We start from the raw sequence: 23,650 nt of genomic DNA, 5'->3' as shown, positions 1-23,650 counted from the left end.
ACTCGGGCAGTCAATGCTAGTGCAGCCTGCACCGCGAAGAACGGAATCAGCCGGAGACTTTGTTGCCAAGTGGCTCATTCTCGCTCCAGGGATTCTCGCTTCTAGTTGTAGCGAAATAAAGAACCAATTCCCCCAAGCCACCCCCTGTCTCGTGATGCGAATTGTAGTTGCTGCTGTAGTGCATGAAGTAATTCGGCGATCAACGTCCGGGGTACACGGCCAATTGGGTAAAAACTCTTGACTTGGATCAAATCAGTTTCAAAAATATCAAAGCAGACAATCTGTATGAATTCACACCATGCTACACTTCTCTGTGGACGACTGAAGAGAGTTTGGTGTTGGTGTGCATGTGGGGCGTGACTGTTAGATGTCGCCGCCGGACGGATACATGTGTTGCAGTGCGGACAGCAGTCAATTCGCCACAAGCCTTTTCAAGACATCGCCTGAGGCCTCGTCCGCATATAGTTCGCTTATATAGGCCCAGCACACTTCTTTTTCATTACTGAGCGCGCGATCCTGCCCCATCTGCGAACTAATGGCAGCCTGAAGCCTCACCGAAAATTTTGTCCGCAGACGAGACAGCTTCCACTCGGTGTGACATAAAGTCGCCCACCATGGTGAAAAAGGGTAAAGCCAAGCTCACGGAGCCAGCCAAACCTGCTGTTCCTCCGGCTGCTACAGTAAAAGATGGGGGAAAGGGCAAAAAGGGCGCCAAGTCGGAGGCGGCAGTGCCTCCCGAGCTCGGTCCCGTCGGCCCTCCCAAGCCCACTGTGAAGCAGCTCATCGGCGGTTCCTCGTGGACGGGCAAGCTGCCGGTGAATCTGCTGAGCGAGTACTGTCAAAAGCAGAAGTGGGATCGCCCCGACTACGACACGCGCAAAACGCCCGATGGTTTCTCCGTGTTTGTGACGCTGAGCGCCAAGGACCCCAAGACTCAGCTGACGACGCGGCTGGAGCCATTCAAGATCCCGCCGACGCACAAGCACCTCATCATGCGGGACACGGCAATCGAGGCCAAGCACGCAGCGGCGACGTACGCGCTCTTCCGCGTCTGTAGCATGCAGAACAAGCACACGGTGCTGCCGCCAGACCACAAGGCGCTTTGGAAGGACTTTCAGGCGCTCAAGGCGCAGGACGTCAGGGATGGCAAGGGCTGGATCTATGACGCGGACCCTTTCAAGACCTTTCATGAGAGGCAGGAGGCGAAAGCGGCGGCGGAGAAGAAGCGCAAAGAGGCCGATGCGCTCAAGGCCAAGGCCAAGGAGATGCCTGGTGCTGCTGGTCTAGTGCTCCTAAGCAATGCGGGGGGCGGTCGAGGCGGTGGTGGCAGTAGTAACGGCGGTGGTGATAGGGGGTCGAACATCATGAAGGGTTGGACGAATGCGCCCAACGTGGAAATGGGCCGGCAGACGCGATCGCAACTGGAAACCCTCTTGCGCGGTGGTGTCTCGTGGAACCCGTATGCGGTGCAGATGTCACAGGCTATAAAGGACGGTGTCGTGGCCGAGCTTTGCAAGATTGGCTTCCGCAAGACACACGTCGCTGAAGCTGTCGAGTACTGCAAGGACCGAGAAGAGACGCTGGAGTGGCTCCTCATCCACGTGCCCGAGGATGATTTGCCACGGTGGGCGTTGCCTGAGAAATATGCCGCCGGTGTGACAATCGGCACAAACGATCTCAAGAGGGATGGTACCATCCAACGTCTCTCGCAGAACGGATACTCGCTCGAACTGTGCGCGAGGGTGTACGACCAGGTTGGCGGCGATGAGAGCAAGACGGCAGAGGCACTTCAGAACCTGTTGTTCTCGGGGCCCAAGAACGGGGCCGAGGGCGAACAAGAGTCGCTCGACTTTCTGGATATGGGGTCGCCAGAGGAACAGTGGCGCGAGGAGATGGAGAGCTTAGAATCAATGTACGGAAACTTGTTCTCAAGAGATGGCGCCGACACTGTCAAGATACAGCTTGAATCAGTCAAGAATCCGCCTCACCAGGTTGAAGCCTCGCTACAAGTTCGACGAGGTTCAGACTATCCGAATACACTGATCCTCGGCATCGTTGCCAACTTGCCTTCATACATCAAATTGAGCATCATTCGCAAAGCTCTGGAATACATGGATTCGTCACTGCGAGAAGAGCCGATGAAGGTGTATTTGGTACTGGACTGGATTCAACAAAACATAAACGATATCATTGAACATCCGGGACAGCTGGTCGACATCTCAGCAGTCTCATCTGCCGCCGCCGAGCAAAAGCCAGGTGACGCAGTCAAATCTAAAAGGAGACAACGGACAATGCCAAGAGCCATCAAATGGAACCCTGATGCGCGCAGCAAGGAAGCCTGGTTCAAGCGCCAAGAAAGCTCAGCGTACAAGGAGATGCTCGGCAAGAGACAGAAATTGCCGGCTTGGCAGATGCGCGAAAGAATCGTCAAGACAGTCATGGACAACCACGTCACCATCATTAGCGGCGAGACGGGTTCAGGGAAATCAACGCAATCGGTTCAGTTTATCCTCGATGATTTGTACGAAAAGGGCCTGGGAGACTGTGCCAACATGCTCGTCACACAGCCGCGCCGTATCTCGGCACTCGGTCTCGCCGACCGTGTTGCAGAAGAACGATGCGGCCGTGTGGGACAAGAGGTCGGTTATGCGATTCGCGGTGAAGCGCGTCAATCCAAGGATACAAGAATCACATTTATGACGACAGGTATCTTACTTCGCCGCTTGCAAACGTCTGGTGGTCGTGTTGACGATGTGGTTGCCTCACTTGCCGATGTTAGCCATGTCATTGTTGACGAGGTTCACGAGCGAAGTCTAGATACAGACTTTTTGCTCAACTTGATTCGCGAAGTGATGCGCATGAAAAAGGACGCCCTGAAGCTGATACTGATGTCTGCTACGCTGGATGCCGCTTCGTTTATAAACTACTTTGCGTCTGAAGGCCTGAAAGTTGGCGCTGTCGAAATCGAAGGCAGGACATATCCTGTCGACAATTATTTCCTGGACGATGTTATCCGCATGACGGGATATAACGCAGAGACGCCAGACGGCGAGTTCATTGGCGATGAGCTCATGGGCAAGATTATCCAGAAGCTCGGTCACCGCATCAATTACAACCTCATTGTCGAGACCGTCAAAGCCATTGATTATGAGCTAACCTATGACAAGCAGCCAGGCGGAATACTCATCTTTCTCCCGGGAGTGGGTGAAATTGGCCAGGCTTGCAGAGCGCTACAAGCAATCACCTCGCTGCATGTGCTCCCACTACATGCCTCTCTGGAAACCAGAGAGCAGAAGCGCGTGTTTGCGAGCGCACCTCACGGCAAGCGCAAGGTTGTCGTGGCCACCAACGTGGCCGAAACATCCATTACCATCGATGACATTGTCGCCGTCATTGATAGCGGAAAGGTCAAGGAAACCAGCTTTGACCCCGGCAACAATATGCGTAAACTCGAAGAGACGTGGGCCTCACGCGCGGCCTGCAAGCAGCGTCGCGGTCGTGCTGGTCGTGTACAGGAAGGCAAGTGCTACAAGCTCTACACGCAGAATCTCGAGAACCAAATGGCTGAGCGGCCCGAGCCTGAGATTCGCCGCGTGCCGCTCGAGCAGCTGTGCCTGTCGGTGCGCGCCATGGGTATGCGCGACGTCGCGCGTTTTCTGGGCAGATCGCCGACGCCGCCAGAGGCACTGGCCATTGAAGGGGCAATGAAGCTGCTCCGCCGCATGGGCGCGCTGGATGGCGACGAGCTGACGGCCATGGGCCAGCAGCTGGCCATGCTGCCGGCGGACCTACGCTGCGGCAAGCTCATGGTGTTTGGTGCTATCTTTGGCTGCCTGGACGACTGCGTGACGATTGCGGCGATTCTCAGCACTAGAAGCCCGTTCATATCGCCGCAGGACAAGCGCGATGCGGCCAAGGACGCCCGCATGCGCTTCTTTGCCGGCGATGGCGACCTGCTGACCGACTTGGCCGCGTACACGGAGTGGAAGGGCCTGATGCGCGACCGACTCCCGATGAAGCAGGTCCGCGCGTTTTGCGACGACAATTTCCTCTCGCACCTGACCCTGTCGGACATTTCCAACACCAAGTCGCAGTACTACACGGCGCTCGCGGAGATGGGTCTCGTGTCGCCAAGGGAAGCGGCGGCTGCGGAGGAGGATGCCGTCGGTGCGGCCGCGGCGGGCGATGCGGGAAGCGGCCGGAAGAAGAACTCGCAGCTGCTGCGGGCGCTCGTCGCGTCGGCGTTTACGCCACAGATTGCGAGGATCCAGTACCCGGACAAGAAGTTTGCAAGCTCCATGTCGGGCGCGGTGGAGCTGGATCCGGAGGCGCGGTCCATCAAGTACTTTAACCAGGAGAACGGGCGGGTGTTTGTGCACCCGAGCAGCACAATCTTTGACAGTCAGGGCTTTTCCGGGCACGCGGCGTACATGGCGTACTTTTCCATCATTGCCACATCCAAGGTGTTTATCCGGGATCTCTCTCGTAAGTTGATGCCATCACACTGCCCCCCCCCTCCAAAAAAAAAAAAAAACCTTGCGAGAGCAAAAACAGCTAACCAGAGACACAAATTAGCATTCAACGTGTATACGTTGCTCATGTTTTCGGGCCCCATTGAGCTTGACACGCTGGGCCGCGGCCTGTTGGTGGATGGCTGGCTGAGGCTGCGGGGGTGGGCGCGCATCGGCGTCTTGGTCGCGCGGTTGCGCGGCATGGTGGATGACTTGATTGCGGAAAAGGTGGAAAAGCCGGGCTTGGACTTGCGTGGTAACGAGGTTATTAAGTTGGTGACGAAGCTGATTGAGCTAAACGGGTTGGATGCGTAGATGGAATTGCATGGTTTGGGAAAAAAACGTTTGATGACACCGGGGAAGACTTGAAGCTCTCGAGTACGCATGCATAGAGCTGACACATGAGATGGATATATCATAGACAAGAATGGTGGAATGAAATCATTATATTCTGGAGTAGACTTTTTTTCACCATCTACACCTCGCTCATGCTGTATGAAAGCCGAGGCCCGCATCTCTATCCACGTCTTCTCGTACGTCGTTTTAGTGATACTTCTATTACTTACTCTCGCTTCCACTCGTCAAACTCTTGCTCTAGATGATCTTTTAGCTGCGCAAACTTGTTCCCAAAGTTGCGCTCGCACCGCCAGCACCGCAGGTCCCAGTTCAGATAGCCCTCGCGCCTCGTATCCCTCCTCGGATCGTCCTCTGCCAGCGGAAAGTCGTCAATATCCACCAAAAACGGCGTCACAAACGAATTGTAATGCTTCCTGTGCTTCATCTTGTGCGAGTGCATGTCCCTTGACAACACGTGCACGTGCACGTGGCTCATACTCGGCACCGCATGCACGCCGCAAATGACCTCGGCCGCCCAGTCCCTCCCCGGCGGCAGCATCATCTCTCCACCACCACCACCACCACCACCACCTTGGCCCTGGACCGCTGCTTCTTCCCCGTCGAGCACGGCTTGCCGCGCCGCCTCGGCCCTGCTGAACCGTCCGAGCTGCCGTTGCAGCTCCGCCGCTACCAGCGCGCGCGTGCGCGCAACTTGCACGCGGACGTCCGCCAGCAGCGTCGGGTCGGCGAGAGCGTCAAACGGGTGCAGCAGGTTAATGGCGGAGGACCGCGGCAGGATGAGCGTGTGGACTGTGGCTTTGGGGAACTTGTCGCGGATGACGACAAAGTCGGCGTCGTGGGCGACGACGACTGACGCGGGAAAGGCTGAGGGTTCCGCGAGATAGGCGCCTAGGCCCATGCGGTCCTTGAACAAGTGGCCGCCGCCGGGTAAAGGGCGCGCTGGAGCTTTTTTCTTGGGTGCCATGAGCGCGGCGACTGAAAAAGGGGGTTTTTGGTTCTTTTGCGTTAGCCATAGGGCGCGAGAGATGATCTGGGTATCAAAGGACAAAGGCGTACATGGGTTTTTACGCTTTTCCCCAGCGGGAACCGCCTCGGGGCCGCTTTGAATCTCCTCTTTAGTGAGGGCTTCTTCGGCACTCGGCTCTGGATCGCCCATGATGTTATTTTTTGGGTTTCTGTGCTGGGAGGGAGATTGGGACTGGATCCTGCTTGAGCAAGGCTGAAGAGTCCAAAGTTCACGCAAGTCGCCACTTTACTAGAACAGGCTGCCCGATCCGGCAACTAGCCACGCTCCAATCCAACGGCGCAAGCGATACACGAACTATCGTTTGTAAACTATCGTTTGTGTACTCGCTATAAATTTCACAAGAGATGTGAATAAGAAGACGAAACTGTGTGTCAAAGTGTGCCGTCTCGTTTGTTTTTACAGAACCAAAACGTACTCATGAATCATTTTGCAAACTTCATGTTCCTGCTAAATTCCTAACCTAATCCGACCAAGAATCTCCGAGTGTTGCACGCTTCTCTTTTTAAGAAAAATTATTTGGTATGAATTCAATAGTACACAAAACGTATCCTTCCGCGAAAGCATTACACGGAGCTTCAGTCATCTCTCTCTGCATCTTCGGCATCCTCAGCATCCTCAACACCCTCGGCGTCCTCACCAGTCTCAAAGTCCTCGGCATCTTCGGCGTCCTCATCGACAGTATCGGCATTGGCCTCCTGATCCTCCTGGGCCAGCTGCTCCTCGGCGGCATCAGCGTTGCTCTTGCGGCCGCGACCCTTGCCACGCTGGGAGGTAGTGGGTGTCTGCAGACCAACGGCATTGGAGGCACGCGGACGACGGCCGCGTTTGGCGCTTCCATCAGTGGTAGTTGTGGCAGCGGACGGGGGTCTTCCGCGACCCCGACCAGTGCCAGCAGCGGCCTTCTTGGGAGTGGTGGCCGAGGCAGCCTTGCCAGAGCCCTTGGGACGGCCACGGGGCTTGCCTGTAGGAACATAGGCGGGCTTGGTTCTGCCGGTGGGCGGCCGACCTCGAGGCTTACCCGACGGCACATAAGGCTGCTTCTTGACAACACCGCTGCCCTTGGGGGGACGACCGCGACCGCGTTTGACGGGCGCTTCGCTGGCGGCGGAAACTTTGGACTCTTCGACAGTCCTTGCCATGATGTAAAATACTTGTCTGGCGTGTGAAGTAAATGAATGAAGTCAAGGAGGAATGGGCAAGACGACGGGTGCTGGTGGGCCTGAAAAGAGGCGTGATGGTGATGGCTGATAGCTTTGCGCGCAGAACAAGAAAACGGCCAACGGAGACGCGATGGAGCAAAAGGCAACGGTCGCGGAGCTCAAAGCTGGGCGATTGAGACGCGGCGAAAATAGGAGAAAAAAATGGATGAATCGCAAGTGCAAAAAGCGACGATAGGAGATGAACGCGCAAACAGATTGCGATGAAGAGTGATGTTTTCAGAGGAGCGCGCGCGACGCGACTGGCAATTTAGAGAAAGCTGGTGGCGGTGGTTGGAGAGAGAGAAGCAAAGTTACAAAGGTACATAAATACATGCTTTGACGGGGCGGGGATAAGACGCGACGAATTAGCGAGCCAATGAGAGGTGAGAGGCTGGCAGACACTTCTCTGTGATTGGCTGTGTCTGAGAGGGGACGACGGTGCGAGCCACGCAGCCCGATATGGGTTAGCTTGAAGTTCGCAGTTGATGAACTGATATTTTTATTCACCGTTTGTTACGGAGTACGGAGGGGTGGAGGTAATACGGAGTAGTCTGGGGCTTGTTGAGCTGAGCCACAGGCTCACAGCGCTTCAGCCACACGCAGTAACTGGGGATTGCAGGGAATGTGGTGGCACGCAGGCCTGTCCAGTGTCAGTCAGGTACCTAGGTACCTACATATGAGACTGCTGAAAGGTTGCACTTTGGCAGATTACAAGGCGTGGAAATCATGCAAAAAAAATCTAAAGTCAGTAAGATGATACGATTCAATTTCTTGATATTTTTTAAACCATTTTATTCGCTCCATAATGACCGTATCGAGCAAGTAGAGTAGAGCCATGGCCCAATATTACCTTGGCCCAAGCACGCCAAATAAACTTCAACCCCTGGTCCTTCATCTGTTTACCCCGGCAACAGCATCACCCACTAGTAAACAAATGTGGCAATGCCCCAATCTTGCGAATGTGGAACATTCTCTGTCAACGACGCCGTGATAGCATCGACCAAGTTATCGACACTCTCATTGCCATGGCTGTGGATGCTCGTTTATTGCCCAACTCTTCTCCCAACACCCCCGAGCCTCACCTTGTTCGCTCGACCGCCTCAACACCTTCCCTGCGATCCCGCGATGGTACACTGCCCATGCTCGCAAGGATGGATGGAGGCGGCAATGTCAGAGTCGTCGTTCGCGTGAGAGCCTTTCTCAATAGAGGTATGTGCATTTGCTCTTCATCACGCCTTGTCCTCCCCATCTGACCATATTCAGAGCTCCAACGCAACACACGATGCTTGGTCCAAATGGACCCCGTTACTCAGCAAACCACGCTGCTTGCTCCAGACCAAGACGACGAGCCCGGCCCCAAATCCAAGTCACGCAAAGTCGTCGAGGACAAAAAGTTTACATTTGACTCTTCTTTTTGGAGCCACGATACAAATGACAGCCACTACGCCCACCAAGAAGACGTTTACAATGCCCTCGGCGAAGAGTTTCTCGACCACAACTTTGAAGGCTACCATACATGCATATTTGCCTATGGCCAGACTGGCTCTGGCAAGAGTTATACCATGATGGGCACGCCCGATCAGCCAGGCCTGATCCCTCGCACATGCGAAGACTTGTTTGAGCGCATCGAAGCGGCCCAAAACGAAGATACAAATATTGCCTACAATGTGCGCGTCTCCTATTTCGAGGTCTACAACGAACATGTCCGTGACCTGCTCGTTCCTGTCAACACACATCATCCGCCCAACTATCTCAAGATTCGCGAATCCCCGACCGAGGGCCCCTACGTCAAGGATCTCACTGAAGTGCCCGTTCGCAGCATCGACGAGATTCTTCGTCACATGAAAAATGGCGACGCCTCGAGAACTACGGCGAGCACCAAGATGAACGATACCAGTAGCAGAAGTCACGCGGTCTTTACCATTATGTTGCGCCAAATTCATCACGACATGGAGACGGACGAGACGACGGAGCGTAGCTCACGCATTCGCCTCGTTGACCTGGCTGGCAGTGAGCGCGCCAAGTCTACCGAGGCTACAGGAGCTCGTCTGCGCGAAGGCTCCAACATCAACAAGTCGCTCACCACTCTCGGCCGCGTCATTGCCGCCCTCGCCGATCCCAAGACGCTACGCCCCGGCGCCAAGCGCAAAGAGGTGGTCCCTTACCGTGACTCCATTCTCACTTGGTTGCTCAAGGATTCCCTCGGAGGTAACAGTAAAACTGCCATGATTGCGTGCATCGCGCCTTCCGATTACGACGAGACCCTCTCGACGCTGCGATATGCCGACCAGGCCAAGCGTATCCGTACCCGTGCCGTTGTCAACCAGGACCAAATGTCCACTGCCGAACGCGACGCCCAAATATCCGCCATGGCCGAAGAAATCCGTATGCTGCAAATGTCTGTGACCGACTCGTCGCGACAGCGCGAAAAGAATGCCAAAGACGCCGAAGAGCGCCTCGACGAGTACCAGCAACGCGTCTCGACAATGCAGCGTCTCATGGAGGAGCGCACCATGGTGGCTGAGAACAAGATCAAGCAGTTGCAGACTGAGAATGAGGCCCTGAAGTTGCATCTCAAGCTTGCCATTGAAAGCATCAAGAACCCCATTCCCCCTGTGCAGGTCAAGGAAGAGTTTGGCCATGATGACAAGGAGAATGCTGCGCACAGTATTCACGAAGACCAATCCGACGTAGATGACGACGAGTACGAGTACGACTCTGACAACACAGTCAATGGTGGACACGACTTGCAGGAGGAGATGCAGCGCTACTTGCAAGATATGAGCAACCTTCGCAAGCTCATTGGTGGCGATCTGTCACGCTTCAAGGATGAGACGAGTGTGCGCATGCCACTTGGCGTGAGGGAGAATGTATAAGCAAAGACTGTGTTGCGACTTTTAAGCTTGGAAATTTTAAATGCAGCGCGGTGTTTGGGCTTATTTAGCAATATGAATATTCATTTCTTACGCCTTATGATTAGTCGGCGTAGTATATTGGACAGGAATTATTTAAACACTTGAATTATAAGCTCTATTTATATAAAGGTGCGTGAGCCCTGCGAACACTTCAAGGGCTCTTCATTAACTATACAGAAAATCACGCGAACAGCTAGGCCAAGTGACTCGCTAGAAAAGCACCCCGAAACCAAGAAACTGCTCCATATGGAGTTGGAGCCAAAGTACAAAAAGAAAAGAGAGAAACAGGATAAACAAAACATGTTCTTACAGCCCTGCTTTGAAGAAGAGCAGTAGGGTGGCGGAAAGCAAAACACCCGAGAAAGAAGTGACTGCGGAGTATTGCCGCCAAATGTCTGAGCGTTATAGAGGCGTGGAATCGTGTACTTGTTCCTGTATTGGAATAAGTGAAAAACGCAAAGAGTGACAAGGCCAGCAAAAGACAAAAATTCGAGTGAAAGAGGCTGATGAAGATGAGGCTACTTGTGGTGAATGTAGCGAATGTAGTGAAAGCCCGCGTGCTTGCTGAGTTGGGGAGGAAAAATGACCAAAAGGGGAAGAAGTGAAAGACGTCAAATCAAGGTTCTTTTTGGATCAAGATTTGAAAGCGTCATTGTATGTGGCAAAAAGAAGAAATATATCTTCTTCACTTGTCAACTTGAGAGAAATAGGAGCTCCATCGGACAACGACAAAGGATGTGTCGACTGACCGAGAGACTGACTCTCTATCAAACGGTGAGATTGTTACCAACACCTCACTCCAATAACCAAGCGCTTCGGCGCTCTAGGAAGAAAATCAGCATCGTCAGAGTAAGAGTCAGAGTCGTCCGAATCCGAGTCGTCAGTGTCGCTGCTGCTGTGAGGCCTCTTGCACGACGGCGAATTCTGATTAAAGTGCGGATCTTTGGCGCAGTCCGTGGACCAGCACATAAAGACGTCTTTATCTTCGGTCTTCTCCTCGGCCGCCTTTGCGCGCCTCGCCATCTCGGCCGCGCCCAGACGCGGCATGCGCACCGACCCCGCCAGGCCGGGCAGCGGGCACGGCTGCGTCATTGGCCCGTACGGCAGCGACTCTCGGTAAATCTTTTGCGCAACGTCGTGCTCGTCGACGCGGCGCTGCTTGTTGCGCAGAAACTGCGTGTATGTCGGCGCGGGCGGCAGGCGCGCCAGATAAGCGAGCAGCTCGGGCATGTGGTGCAGGAGTGGCGAGCCGCGCAGGTCGGCGGCGCGCACGGAGCTGTCAAAGAGCAGGGAGCGGTGCTCCGGGGGCATCGAGGCGCCGATGCCGGCTCCTTCGTACAGGGCGGCGAGGAGACGTTTCTGCCGGCGGGCTTCCTGCAGCGCCTTGTCGCGGTCGTATCGGTCCAGGAGCGCATCGATGGCCTTGTCGGGCAGCAGCACAGGCTCCGTGTACGGCGGGAACTGTTTGGTGTCGCCGGCATCGGCGTCCTTTTCGATGCTGGCGGGCGATTGGGAGTTGGCGTCCGAGTCCGACTCCATCTCGGTGTCATTATCGGAGACGAGCGACGGTGTAGAGCGCGCCGACGACGACGCCGATTCTGCCGACGCCGCCGGAGGAGGAGGAGGAGGAGGAGGGTCGAGCCGCGAGTGCGACTCGATGCGCACGTCAAAGAGGTGCGGATGCACATCGAGGACGCTCTGCGGCACGACGGCGCCGCGATGGGCGATGGTGTAGTCGAGGGAGTCAAAGTAAGCCTGGCACCAGAGCTCGGCGCGGCGCCGCAGGCGAGACAGCTGCAGCTCGCCGTTGCCCTTGTTCAGGTAGTCGATGAGAATGCCGAGGCCCGAGATGAGCTGGTTCTCGACGTTGCGGACGCAGGTGCTGTCCAAGGTGCAGGCGTGATGCGACGGGAGCTCGCGCGGAGATGTGGGACGATGAGAGCTCACAGTGGTAGATGTTGGGATTTCCTGTTGATCTTTTTGGATAGTGGACGGGTATGGTGGATAGATGGCGTGAAGAAGACGACCGACTCTTGATGACATCGTCTTTGGGTCTTGTGTGGGAGGAATCAGGCCTTGTTCGTGATGGACAAAGACGGCCAAGAATGACAACCACAAACACGCACTGAACTAAAGGATGAGAGGAAGAAGTAAGACGAGGATAAAAGGCCGTGATAGGGATTCTAGAGACTTGACAAGTGTATAACTGCTCTTCGGCGAGTCATAAAGAGAACAATTGTCAGAAGCAAAATGCAGAAGGAGAAGTGAGAAGAGATAACAAACAGGCAAGAACATACCTTGTATAAGTAGAGAATGTTTTATATGATATCCACTTTTCAACAAGTAAATCAGTATACTAACTTTAATGGCGTCACACAGCGGCTTGGCTTTCAGTATCAGCCACTTATACTTTGACAACTCTCATATACTTTGTCATATTTCTAGCCTACCATCTATTTACCTTGCCAGCGCATTTCACAGATATTGTGTCTTCTAGAAGTTGTACTTACTCGCTCAACGCGAATCCAATGTTGGTGTTGATAACGCTATAGAAGAGGTACATATTACTACGCCAACCGTAGGAGATCTACTAGTATGGCTGGAATAATCAAACGCGCCGTCTCTTTGTTTGTCCATCTTGTCGGTCTGGGCCACCGGGGCCTTTACTTCTGGCGGTGGCTCAGTCAGACTATCACGCCTGGCCGGCGCCGTGACCGAGCCAAAATAAAGAAACTTTGGTGCCGGCCGCCGGCGCCGCCGACTTGTAAAAAGAAGCTTATCCTGGACGATTAGGGCTGAGTGCATCCTCTATTATTTTCAAGTTGACGCAGCCACATGCTCCATGTGGCGTCCTTCCATATGGATTAAACTCGATTCTTGTTGATATGTCGCTTCCTTGACAGCCAACATTTGCCATTTTCACTTCGCACGCCACAGAAGCAAATGAAAAAGCCCATCGCAGGGACATGAAAAAAAAAAAAATGAAAAAAAAACCTGTGGCCGAAATCCCTGCGCTAGAGCACGTGTCGGTCCCAACCATGGGCCACGGCGTCATAGACCAGCTCGTCGGTGTTGGTCGGGGCAAGACTCGGCGAAGCCGTTGTCAGGGCACCACCCGACGCCAAGGCAAGTGCCGACTGCACAAAGTAGATTTGTGTTCATCAAGGTTATCATGTTATCAGTTGATTCATAGATGACCACATATCTTTTCAAACAGCTTGGGCATCTTCAGAGGCATTTGATAGGACTTTTAGAGTTTTGGAGTGTCACTCTACGCCACAACAATCTCGGCGCCGCCACCCACGACCGACAGACAAATAAGCCATATCTTGTCTACCTGATTAAAAAGCATATCATTCTCATGTACATGCTTAGATTGAAGCTTCCACTGTCTCCGTCTTGTTGTCTCCGCTTCTCTCCGTCTTGTTGTGATCCCCTTTCCCCATCTCGACGGATACCATTCTCTCCGTCTTGTCAAGTTCCCCTCTCTCCATATTGTCGGGTTCCCTTCTCCCCATCTCGTCGGATATCATTTTCTCCGTCTTGTCGAGTCCCCCTCTCTCCGTCTTGTCGGGCTCTCTTACCCCCGTCTCGTCGGGTACCCTCCTCTCCGTCTTGTCGCCCAGGTGAACGCCACAGACGAAGCGACCGTTCTTGAGCTTGAGGAGCGTAAATCGACGCCTCTTTTCTATTTTCAAAAATTAGTGCATCTTGAACATCAAGACCGTTCTCGTAGGGTAAAGTAGAACTCACTCTTGTGATAGGGGGAGAGAGCAAGCTCGGTGTACCTGGGCTTCTTGCCACGGCGCGAGCAGGCGCACTTGAGGCCGACGTTGTCGTCTGGGCTTTGGGGGAGCTTATGGAGAATACAAGGGTGGCAAGTGTGGTCAAAATTACCACTAGCAAAAAAGTTATCATCAGCATCATGTCACCAACGTCGCTGCAGCGGAACATCAACGCACTTGTTCCTCCAGACCAGCTTGCCGCGTTTGTTGCCAATACACCGGTTCAAGTTGATGGTAGTCTGCCAGCGTTTGCCGGCTTTGTCGAGGCACCAGGCGGTAATGGACGTCTGGTCCTTCTTTCCACCGCCCAGCTGGGTGAGGTACTTGCACTTTCCGCCAAACGTGTTATCGACGAAGCCGCCGTTAGCAGCGACGGCGGCGGCGAAGAAAGCGACGATAGCAATAATAGAAACGCGCATTCTACTGTTGAGCTTGGGAGAGAAAATGTGCAAAAAGTCGTATTGGTCGAAGCAGTGGACTGGAGGAGACGACGAAGTCAAGTTCCTCTATCAAGGTGGGATGGGCCAAGCTATTTATAAGGCTCCTGGCCAGTCTTCTTCGAGAGTGAACCGATTTGTCATGGATTTTCAATCTTTGGGCGCAATATATTGGCTAAATAAAGTGAGATCTATAGTAAAAAGGCGTAGACAAGGGCATTATAGCATTCTTTGTAGTTGGCGCAGCTCGCAGCTGTCGCGATTCTTCTCCGGCCCCATCCAGCCGAGCCTCGAACGTCTAGGCCAAGAGTGATAAGAAGTAGCGCCTACCATATCTTGCGAAAAGCTGCTGCAGAGACTACCTCCTTGGCCGACTTTCACATTGGCGAGTTGGAGGCTTCTTTTAGCTGATCTCTGGGCTGATGGTGTGGTCCAGTAGCGTGGAGTCGTGGCTGGTGTTAGTTCGAAAAGGCGGGCGGCCCGAAATGCAGAGGGCCGGGTGGCGAGCCGACGCGGGCTAAGCTAGGAATGGTGTGGTATGGAGTTCTGCAACCTCTTTTGCTTTGCTCGTTGCAAGTGCGAAAGCTGATTGCCATCTCGCTCAATCCCGATGGGATACGGCATCGTGCAGCCTAGGACGGCGGGCACTCGCGTTCAAACACGAAACACTATCAAGACCTTCCTTTCATGCAGGCTGCTCTTGCATGAGAGCCATTCTGCTCGTAGGCTGGATCGGTATTGACGGGTATTGAGTGGTGGTGCGCCCGCGTCGTCCTCATTGGACCGTCTTGTACGGATTAAGCGAGTCATTGCTTGCTCCAGCCGATGTGGTTGCGCGATGAACCCTGAGATGAACCCCTGCGGAAGAGGTACACCGCTTGATTATCCGTATATAAGTACTGACGAGCTTGCTGCATAGAGGCGAATGAATTGATGGCCACTGGCCACTGTTTATGCTCGTGATGATGCAATTGTACCGCTGCCATGTATATATCCGTAGGCAACAAGTCTGTCTGGCACTAGCCAAGTTGCCAAGCTGCCGCGCGACCTGAACGAGTCGTCTGATGGATCATGACAGCGGGACCCGTCCCTCATCGCCATTAGCGTGCTGGCGAATCAAGGACGGCGGAGTCAAGGTTCTCCAACACACGAGACCCAGTTGTTGGACAATGAACGGAGAACGAGCCCCCCGGTTACGAACGGGCATTGTTGCTCGTCAACCAACTGGCAGCAATGGGGATGACTGGCCACAATCGGCAGTACTGTTTCGAGGGCCGGAATGAGGAGGGGCTGTCCGGGCTTTATCGAGCGATGACTGGTTAGGAGTCGAGGAGCCAATACTCTGCTGGGTGTTGTAATCTCGTCAGGTAGCCAGACGGTGGCTGTTTCAAGGTGGGTGCTTCATCTTTGCTGGGTCGGTTGGTCGAGAGCGGACCCCTAGTTATGCCAGGACGATGGACGGCGTACCTTGAAAGAGGTTGCGATCTTTTGAAACGGCAAGTTTGATTTAGCAGCTTTCTTTGGCAGAGATTGCGGACATTTTAGAAATGTCGAGCAAACAATGAAGCGGCCTTGCAGATCTGCCCCATGCTCGTCCCATCATCCCCCCTAAAAGTTCCCCTCCCCCTCCCACCCCGGCCACCACTAGGTACCAAGTGTGCCAAGGTACCTATCGAAGAAGAGCCCCGCAACGTACGAGGGCTTGATCAACTTGCAACAGATATATTCAGGAGAGACTTAAGATAAACTGGATAAGAATGTATTCCAAGTCATAGCGGGTAGAAAACAGAGACGGGACATGTTCGCCGAGTGTTTCCCATTCAATATTGTCCAAACCACGAAGTGAAAACACATACTCCCAATACTCGGGATACCAACCCGCAAACTCCCAGTCCAAAAGCGCAACAATGTGCCCATTTCGTACCATTATATTCCTTGCAGCAATGTCGCCATGCGTAAACACAATGGGACAATCGTTGCTGAGCTGCATTGTTATTTGGTGCCAGTACATGCTCTGCGAGTTTACGCGCTTCGACGGCCGAACAAGCCAATGATGAAACTCGCCTTGCGTCGCAAATGGCCCTCCCGAACGCGTCAGAATGCTTGGAACCACAGCTCCCTGACCGTCAAGCCGGCCAACATGATTGCCGGAAATGGCACGGAGCTGTGTGATGTACTCTTTGAGGTCTCGCAAGATGGCTGAGCGCTCATCTTGTGTCAGAACAGGCCAAGCCTGTTGTAAAGTCTGCCCCTCAACAAACGACATGGTTATACGATCCCAATCGCTGCTAATGACGTCCGGAACTGGAATAGTGGTATGCTCCTTGACAAAGCGTAGGGCAAGCGCCTCGTTTGGATGGTCGCCTGAGCCCATGCCATCGCGGCTGATTGTGTATTTCGTAATCAAGTCGCCATGCCGCACGACATAGCGATTGTGGCAGTGGTATATGATCTCGCCCTCGGGGTACGGCGCTGGCTGTCGTGGCGGCGGCGGCGAGTCACCATACAGTGCCTTCCTGGCATCCTGCCTCCTCTGCTCCTTTAAAAATGCAAGGCCCCTCAAACGATTGTCGCCAGTGAGGGGCTTGTCCGCCTGCGCTTTCTTAGGGCTAGGCTGCGGTAAGGGAGTAAACATTTTAGCGATTTCTGGATGGCGGCGGAGAAAGTTGTCGACCACGCCTGGTTCTAAATTGTCGTCGGGCATCTGCGTAAGGCGCTGAATGTACCATCTGAGCAACTTTCTGCCTACTAGGGCGCCAGAGCGCCGCTCCTTAGCAACCCACTCTTCAACTTGGTGCTCTTGATCTGGAGACAAATCTTGTGCCCGTACAAGAGACGGTCGATTGCTAGCCGCTAAGGCCATTCTTGTTTGCTACGAGGGGGTGTTCTGCTGTTGCGGAACTCTAAGTTACTGGGTCCTACCTCCGTACCTATTTAGCATGTGGCGTCGCTAACCGCCAGCCCCGCCCTCCTCCGTCTGTCAAACTACGACGATTCCAGCTTGGCCAATCTTGCTGCTTTGCATCCCGCAGTCTTTTCTTCTCTTCACTTACGCAGTCTTATCCTTTTTCTCTCTCTCTTTCTCTTGGCTCATTCGAAATAGACTTTCCCTTCAAAATGGCCGCCCGCCCGCAGCTCTTCACTCGCAATCTCTCGGGCGTCTCCGCGACCCCAGAGACCAACTCGCCCGCCGAGCAACGCGACGAGGCTAAGCGCAACTTTCTCAAGGCGATGCGGACGCTGCCTACCCAGCACTACTGGGACGTCTACTTTGATCGGTAAAGTCCCACCCTTGTTTTACTTTTGGCTCTTGGCCATTGCCTTTGATCTCGACACGATCTGAGCAGGGCTAACCGGCGGATGGATAATTAGAAGCCAGTCCAGTGACCAGACCGCCGCCGCCGCGAATGGCGAGTACAAAGTCCAGCTCGAGCGGCTCGGCACGCAGATTGAGTCGGTCCAGGACTTTTGGCGCTATAACAACAACACCCCCGTCGCGCAGATCAAGATGCGCGAGTCGATATACCTCTTCAAGTCGGGCTTCCGCCCCGTCTGGGAGGACCGCCGCAACATCAACGGCGGCAGCTGGACCTTTCGCGTGCCCCGCGCTCAGGGGCCCGAGTTTTGGACAAAGGTGCAGCTGCTGGCTATTGGCGAAAAGCTGCAAGAGGCGTTGGGAGAGAGTAACAGCCCCCCTTCCCCCCCTCTTCATCATCTCCTCCATGTGTTTTGCTAACAGGGAAAAAAGACAGCGACGATACAATCTGCGGCGTTGGTCTTTCGGTTCGCTTCAAGTACCACCTCGTCACCGTGTGGAATCGCGACGCAAGCAAAAAGCAATCCATCGACGGTATCTTTGACTGCGTCTTCCGCGAGCTGCCCGAGGACCTGCAGGCCCGCTCTGAAAACTACTTCTACAAAAAGCACTCCGATCACGAGGGCTTCAAGGTGCCGCCGGAGTTGCAGGGCTTGGTGGACGCGCACAACCGCGGCTCCCCGGGCGCCGCCGGCTCCCCCGTGACGGTCACGCGTGGGGGTGCGCCGCTGGTGTCTGTGCAGTCGCCGCAATAGACGGGTTGCTGCTTCTGTCGGCATGATGTGGGCTATTTGGTTTGAGTACGTGTCTTGGAATATGTACAGAACGGGATACATAAGGGTACAAGGGATCGACTCCCATGGCGTTTTACTTCATTTTGTTTTTAATCGGCATTTTCTTACGCTGGGATACGAACATAGCTGGCCTATCAGAATGAAAAGCATGCAGTCTTGACGCATCATCTGGAAACTACGACGGCACCACATTCTAGAGATCCGTTCATTGTTATGTAGAAATAAGTGTCTCAACAGCGGCCAAACCTGCGTGTGCAAACCCAAGGCCTAAATTATAGCATATAGCATAATACGCATATAGCTGGCCTATCGGGATGAAAAGCACGGAGTCTTGACTTTGACAAATGACTTGCAAAGTAACGACTGTATCACTCTATAAAGTTTTATATTCTTGTGTAGAGGAAAGTGTCTCTCAATAACAGTCCAACCAACGCCATGCTAGCTAAACCCACGTATGCAAACCCAACGCCTTGAATCAATACACAACTCATCACAACCTCTACATCTACCCACCTAATAATCCTCTCATCCCTTTGCTTCCCTTCATCACCTCTAACCAACCCTTTCCCCCGGGTCACCGCCACACGCCCGCCCTCCGCATCACCTCGTCAAATTCATCCATCTTCACGCCCCGCGCTACCCCCGCACCTCCATTCGCCTCGAGGATCATGTCCTTGAGCAGCTCCTCGTCCACATCCTCCTTGAGCACCGCCGCCACCCTCCGCAGGTGCGCCAGCGAGATTGGCCCGCCCTGGTGGTTCGTAAACAACCCAAACGCTTCGTCCAGCGCCGCCCTGTGCGCCGCGCCGGCGCCGTCATTGTCGTCTTCTGCCTGATTGTGAAACTTGAGCGCGGCAATGGCGAAAAAGGGCTCGTAGGTCGCGTAGCCTTCATCGTCGGGGTCCAGGATGGAGAGAAATTCTCTGAGCTCGGCAGGGGAGGAGGGTGGTATCCCAAGAGCGCTGTTTTTTTTTGTGTAATCAGAAAAAAAAGTCAGCATCTTCTTCTTCATGGTTGCATCTTCGAATCATCAGCGGGAGAAATGACACCCCCCCCCCCCCAAAGAAAACAACGTACATGAGCGCAGACTTTACGTCGTCTATCGGCAACACGCCGTGCTTTTCCCCATCCATGGGCTCCGCAAATAGACTGTAGGCTTCCTGGATCTCGTTTTCTTCTTGCGCCGACACGTTGTGCTCCTTTGCGAGCTTGGACTGGCGCGGTGCTCTGGGCGCGGTGGTCGCCGCCGCCGCGGGCTTGCGCTTCGGTGGCTGAGTAGCGGTACAACGTTAGCAGTCGACAGAAAAGATGAGAATGGCATTTGTTAGTGGCAAGAGTTACCATTTGCAAATTATTCAGAGTACAGGTTGAGGTCTCGCGACGTGGTTGTGTTGTGCACCAGGGACAGGTCAAATCGGTGATGCAGCTCGATCTTCACGGGTCACTCACAGTGCTGGCATACAGTGCGAAAGCTGTTGTCAGACAGTGCGGTGCTGCTGGAACCCACTACAACAAGTGTACAAATATCTTTTAACTACTTTTCAAATTTTATTTTCCCTACCAACAAGCATGAAAGAGTTACCGCAGCCCAACTCCTTTTTGCCCTCGATGACAGTTCAAACGTTGGATCGACGGCGAATAGTACTCTTCAGTCTCCAATTGTTTCATGTAAACTGCTCTCAAACAGGTTTGTTTCGACGCGCGACGCACAACGATCTTACGTGACTGCCGAACCGATATTACTTGACCGTGACCGATGACACACAAAAACTCGCTTCAAAATTTGCTAGAGCTTGCCGCCTCTTTCTTCACCAGGGCGAGCAAGTGTGGACAGTGAAGCAATAACAAATACCAGCCAAGACTGTTTTTCCTTCAAAAAATAAGTCTTGGTTCCAACGAGTGGCCCGCGGCATATGTTCTGGCTCGTCCAGCTTTGCCTCTCTGTTCTTGGAGACATTATCTCTTCTGTGACTTGCTTCAATATTCGTGAAAATTCGCGCTGCTACGACATTTGGCATTCTCATATTATCTGCCCCCTATGCCCGGGATGAACCATAGATATTGTCTCGCCAACATTTTCCATCTATAAAACAAATCATGAGCAACAACTACTACATGTGATTCTACATTTTGGGTTCAGGTGGCCTGCACGCCCGCGTTAGCACATTCTTCCTGCGTCGCCTGTAATCGAGAGCTAGATTTACTTCTCACTTGAAGCTGTTCTTCATCTCGCGCAGCTGGGCCATGACCTTCACAGGGTCGGTGGCGCCAGTGGCCTTTTGCACGACGGGGTCGTCGAGACGCATAAAGACATTGTGTTTCTAGCGATCGGTCAGTCAGAGAACCTCTTTTCCACTGCCAAACTGCCCGACATCAACGCACCTTTTCATCGCCAATGGTGAATCGGCCAGTGGTGACTTTGTTGTTCTCGGCAAAGTCCTGCAGCGCCTTGACGGGCTCGCTTTGCAGAACAGAAATGGCAAACTGCACGTTGGCCTTGGTGTATTCGTGGCCAGGCTACATCTTTATTAGCACTCTGGTTGCGGCTTCGTGCTAGGTGGCTAGTTTGGCAGAAACTCACGTAGACGACAGTGTCATCCGGAAGGGCAGCTAATCGCTTGTTCAGAGCCTCGTCCATCTCGGTGGCGTTGCCTTCAAAGAAGCGACCGCATCCTGAAATTGAGTCAGTGATCAGACACAGTTCGACAATGAGAGCGGAGGAGAGAGGAGAGCAGTACTCACCGCTGATAAAGAGCGTGTCGCCGGTAAAGACGGCCTTGCCCGTGTTGTCCTCCATGTAGTAGCAGATGCTGTCCTGGGTGTGGCAGGGCGTATGGACGGCTCTGACGGAAATGTCGCCAATCTTGAAGACTTCCCCGTGCTTGGGGGTCTGCGTAACGCCTTCGCAGTCTTTGCCGCCAATGATTCCGAGCTTGGGGTTGCCAAGATCCTCAAGCTGCGCCATGTTAGCGAACCAACAACCTTGTACATCCGTTGGTGATGAAGCTTACCAGCTGCTTATTGCCTCCCGCATGATCCCAGTGGCTAGACTGCCGTTAGCCCGGCCTAACAATGCAATATGACAAGGGGGCCCCTACTGGTGAGTGTTGACGATGCTCGTCAGATTAATCTTGCCGGCGGCGGTGGCATCCTTGAGAACAGGCGCGACTCTGCAACAGTCAGTCTCTGGTGTGCTGCCCTCCTATCCTGTCTACATGCGATAACACATACTCTGGGGGATTGGCCGGGTCAATTATGACGGCATCTTTAGATTTATCGTCGACCACGAGATAGGCATAGTTGTTGCTGGTGCCCACCCCTGTGATGCGTGTTAGAACTCGCCGCATCTCATCATGTCAACGTCTCTCGGGGTCATCACCTCCTTTCCTCTCGCTGCTCTCACCGCCGACTTGGCTTCGCGAAACTTACACATGGGAATGGATTGGATATGCATGGCGCGAGAGACGGCGAGCTATGAAATACGTCAGCACTTGGAGTCCCGGTCGAAATGGGTGGTGGATATGTTGGCGAGGAGAGAAGCGTACGGCCGCAGAAATATACCCGATATTGTGTCGTAAAAAGGGCCGTCGCGGAATCAGTCTATTCATGAGTTTTTATACAAGTGCGCACTTAAGATGGTGCTTATTCGCGAAACGCTATCGATTGGAGAGCTGTCAGAACGCTGTGTACTAAGGCGGGGTGGAAAGGGAAGCTATGTGAAGCTCCCCGAGGTCATCCACATGTATGACGTCGATTTGTAAGCATCAATATTGGGACGACTGTTGACACAATGCGACAATTTACGCGACGACTAATCATGGCGAGATCATCTAATTCTTTGTTTCTCATTTCTTTGACTTTATTCTTGATTAAATGCCAGAGCAACGTACTTGACATGTCGGTTCGCGGTGATCTGTCAAGGTCTACGCCGTTGAATAGCGTCGAGCTGGGGTATCTAGTTGAAAGGAAACGCCTTGCATACAGAGCACTACATCATACAATGCCAATCGGTTTTGGCTTCCACTGTCCTTTGTATTTGGACCAGCCAATATCGTCGTCGTCTGATTCGTCTTCCTGAGTACCATTTCCTTCAGACGTTGCCGGCTTCGATACTTGCGAAGCAGGATCGGTTTCTGCGGCTGCTGGCGCATGCGGCTTGGCCTTTTCCATCGCGAGCAGCTCTTGCTTCAGCTTCATACATTTCAGATATACCTGGTTTCCGGGGAGCGTCGCTTGCAACTCTTTGATGGCAGCCATGAGCTTGTCCATCTTCCACCTGCTCAGCTCGCGCGCAATCAGCGTCTGCCTGCGATTCTCGTCCTCTTCGCGTAGGTAGCATAGGATCGCCTCTTTGCAAGGATCTTGCGGCGCAGGAGCGTCGCTGGCTTGGTCGAGCTGCTTCCAGTAATAGTGCCAGATCCAGTCCAGGGCCGTATGCGCGGCCGGGCGCAGCTTTGCGAGAGAAGGCAGCTGCTCGTGGGTGGCCTGATGGCGCAGCTCGACAAAGGTTGCCGGCAAGCCTATCGTCTTGGCGAGTGAATACATGCTCTGCTTGCGCAGCTTGTCTTGGTGGCCGTCGAGGAGACCAGTGACGAATCTGTAGGAGAGTGGAGGGAACAGACCCCAAACCAGTTAGCCGAATTTATGGCCCTACAGCATACAGTGATTTCTCCTCAGTTTCTTTTTTACGATGACCGAATATTTGTACGATTGTGCGACTTGTTTCCGGAGTTCGTGCCGTATTGTACTGCGTACACGCCAGACTCCGTCGCCGCTTCCGCGTCGCTGGGAGGATGTAACGATACAGGGTTCGTTTCTAAACTTTCGAAAAGCGGACAGGCGAGGACGTAGAGGGAAGACAAGCGAGGTCACAAGAAAAAGCTCACCGACTAAAGGCCGCCGAATAAGCTGCTCGGACGGCATAAGTGGAAGAGCCGGCGCTCTGAGTAGCGGCCATATCATCGCTGAGGACCGCAGCGAAGAGCAGGGCGGTCGACTCCACCATGTGCGGGCAGTTGCCTCGATGCACCCACATGGAGATGCGGGCGACGGCGAGGTTTTGACGGGCGCGACGGGCATCGGGATCGGCATCGTCTTGTGTGTCGGCGTAGAGCTGGTCGCGGACGAGGAGCAGCTCCTGGCGGTCGCGCCACGGGGTAAAGATGTACTGGACCATTGGTATACGTGTAGTGCGTGGTGCGTGGTGCGGTGTGTGTATGCGCTGCTACGTCGTTATCGTTTGGCGAAGCATGGCGTCGTTCAGAAGCAAGCTGAAGAAGTGGGTTCGTTGACTGAGAGGGAAAGAGGGA

General features: G+C 53.8%; 9 protein-coding genes across 9 annotated transcripts; 3 read left to right on the top strand and 6 right to left on the bottom strand.

The window, feature by feature from the left end:
* Positions 1-614: 614 nt before the first annotated feature.
* On the top strand, positions 615-4,826 carry BBA_00821 (helicase associated domain-containing protein; the record flags this gene model as incomplete). Its single annotated transcript, XM_008595918.1, has 2 exons — positions 615-4,485; positions 4,576-4,826. 2 exons carry the CDS (start codon positions 615-617, stop codon positions 4,824-4,826), a joined length of 4,122 nt encoding a protein of 1,373 aa, XP_008594140.1.
* A 171-nt stretch (positions 4,827-4,997) lies between these two features.
* On the bottom strand, positions 4,998-6,024 carry BBA_00820 (HIT domain-containing protein; the record flags this gene model as incomplete). The annotated part of the gene is made up of 2 exons (XM_008595917.1): positions 4,998-5,028; positions 5,078-6,024. The coding sequence occupies 2 exons, from the start codon at positions 6,022-6,024 to the stop codon at positions 4,998-5,000; spliced, it is 978 nt and encodes a 325-aa protein (XP_008594139.1).
* Positions 6,025-6,470: 446 nt separating this feature from the next.
* BBA_00819 (uncharacterized protein) lies at positions 6,471-7,034 on the bottom strand (the record flags this gene model as incomplete). Its single annotated transcript, XM_008595916.1, has 1 exon — positions 6,471-7,034. One exon carries the CDS (start codon positions 7,032-7,034, stop codon positions 6,471-6,473), a length of 564 nt encoding a protein of 187 aa, XP_008594138.1.
* Positions 7,035-8,053: 1,019 nt separating this feature from the next.
* Positions 8,054-9,970, top strand: BBA_00818 (kinesin-like protein; the record flags this gene model as incomplete). Its single annotated transcript, XM_008595915.1, has 2 exons — positions 8,054-8,303; positions 8,358-9,970. The coding sequence occupies 2 exons, from the start codon at positions 8,054-8,056 to the stop codon at positions 9,968-9,970; spliced, it is 1,863 nt and encodes a 620-aa protein (XP_008594137.1).
* Positions 9,971-10,792: 822 nt separating this feature from the next.
* Positions 10,793-12,052, bottom strand: BBA_00817 (uncharacterized protein; the record flags this gene model as incomplete). The annotated part of the gene is made up of 1 exon (XM_008595914.1): positions 10,793-12,052. The coding sequence occupies one exon, from the start codon at positions 12,050-12,052 to the stop codon at positions 10,793-10,795; it is 1,260 nt and encodes a 419-aa protein (XP_008594136.1).
* Positions 12,053-13,023: 971 nt separating this feature from the next.
* Positions 13,024-14,213, bottom strand: BBA_00816 (uncharacterized protein; the record flags this gene model as incomplete). Its single annotated transcript, XM_008595913.1, has 4 exons — positions 13,024-13,146; positions 13,594-13,697; positions 13,763-13,908; positions 13,972-14,213. The coding sequence occupies 4 exons, from the start codon at positions 14,211-14,213 to the stop codon at positions 13,024-13,026; spliced, it is 615 nt and encodes a 204-aa protein (XP_008594135.1).
* A 1,744-nt stretch (positions 14,214-15,957) lies between these two features.
* BBA_00815 (phosphotransferase enzyme family protein) lies at positions 15,958-17,094 on the bottom strand (the record flags this gene model as incomplete). The annotated part of the gene is made up of 1 exon (XM_008595912.1): positions 15,958-17,094. The coding sequence occupies one exon, from the start codon at positions 17,092-17,094 to the stop codon at positions 15,958-15,960; it is 1,137 nt and encodes a 378-aa protein (XP_008594134.1).
* Positions 17,095-17,348: 254 nt separating this feature from the next.
* Positions 17,349-18,302, top strand: BBA_00814 (eukaryotic initiation factor 4E; the record flags this gene model as incomplete). Its single annotated transcript, XM_008595911.1, has 3 exons — positions 17,349-17,509; positions 17,604-17,914; positions 17,971-18,302. The coding sequence occupies 3 exons, from the start codon at positions 17,349-17,351 to the stop codon at positions 18,300-18,302; spliced, it is 804 nt and encodes a 267-aa protein (XP_008594133.1).
* A 613-nt stretch (positions 18,303-18,915) lies between these two features.
* On the bottom strand, positions 18,916-23,517 carry BBA_00813 (hydroxyacylglutathione hydrolase; the record flags this gene model as incomplete). Its single annotated transcript, XM_008595910.1, has 13 exons — positions 18,916-19,303; positions 19,419-19,612; positions 19,804-19,813; positions 20,553-20,662; positions 20,724-20,858; positions 20,923-21,014; positions 21,084-21,297; positions 21,353-21,386; positions 21,440-21,511; positions 21,573-21,660; positions 21,771-21,813; positions 22,341-22,938; positions 23,228-23,517. The coding sequence occupies 13 exons, from the start codon at positions 23,515-23,517 to the stop codon at positions 18,916-18,918; spliced, it is 2,268 nt and encodes a 755-aa protein (XP_008594132.1).
* Between the last annotated feature and the right edge of the window lie 133 nt (positions 23,518-23,650).

Source organism: Beauveria bassiana (assembly GCF_000280675.1).
Source record: "Beauveria bassiana ARSEF 2860 unplaced genomic scaffold BBA_S00002, whole genome shotgun sequence".
Classification (NCBI taxonomy): Eukaryota; Fungi; Ascomycota; class Sordariomycetes; order Hypocreales; family Cordycipitaceae; genus Beauveria; species Beauveria bassiana.
This window is presented reverse-complemented; position numbering and strand designations above follow the sequence as displayed.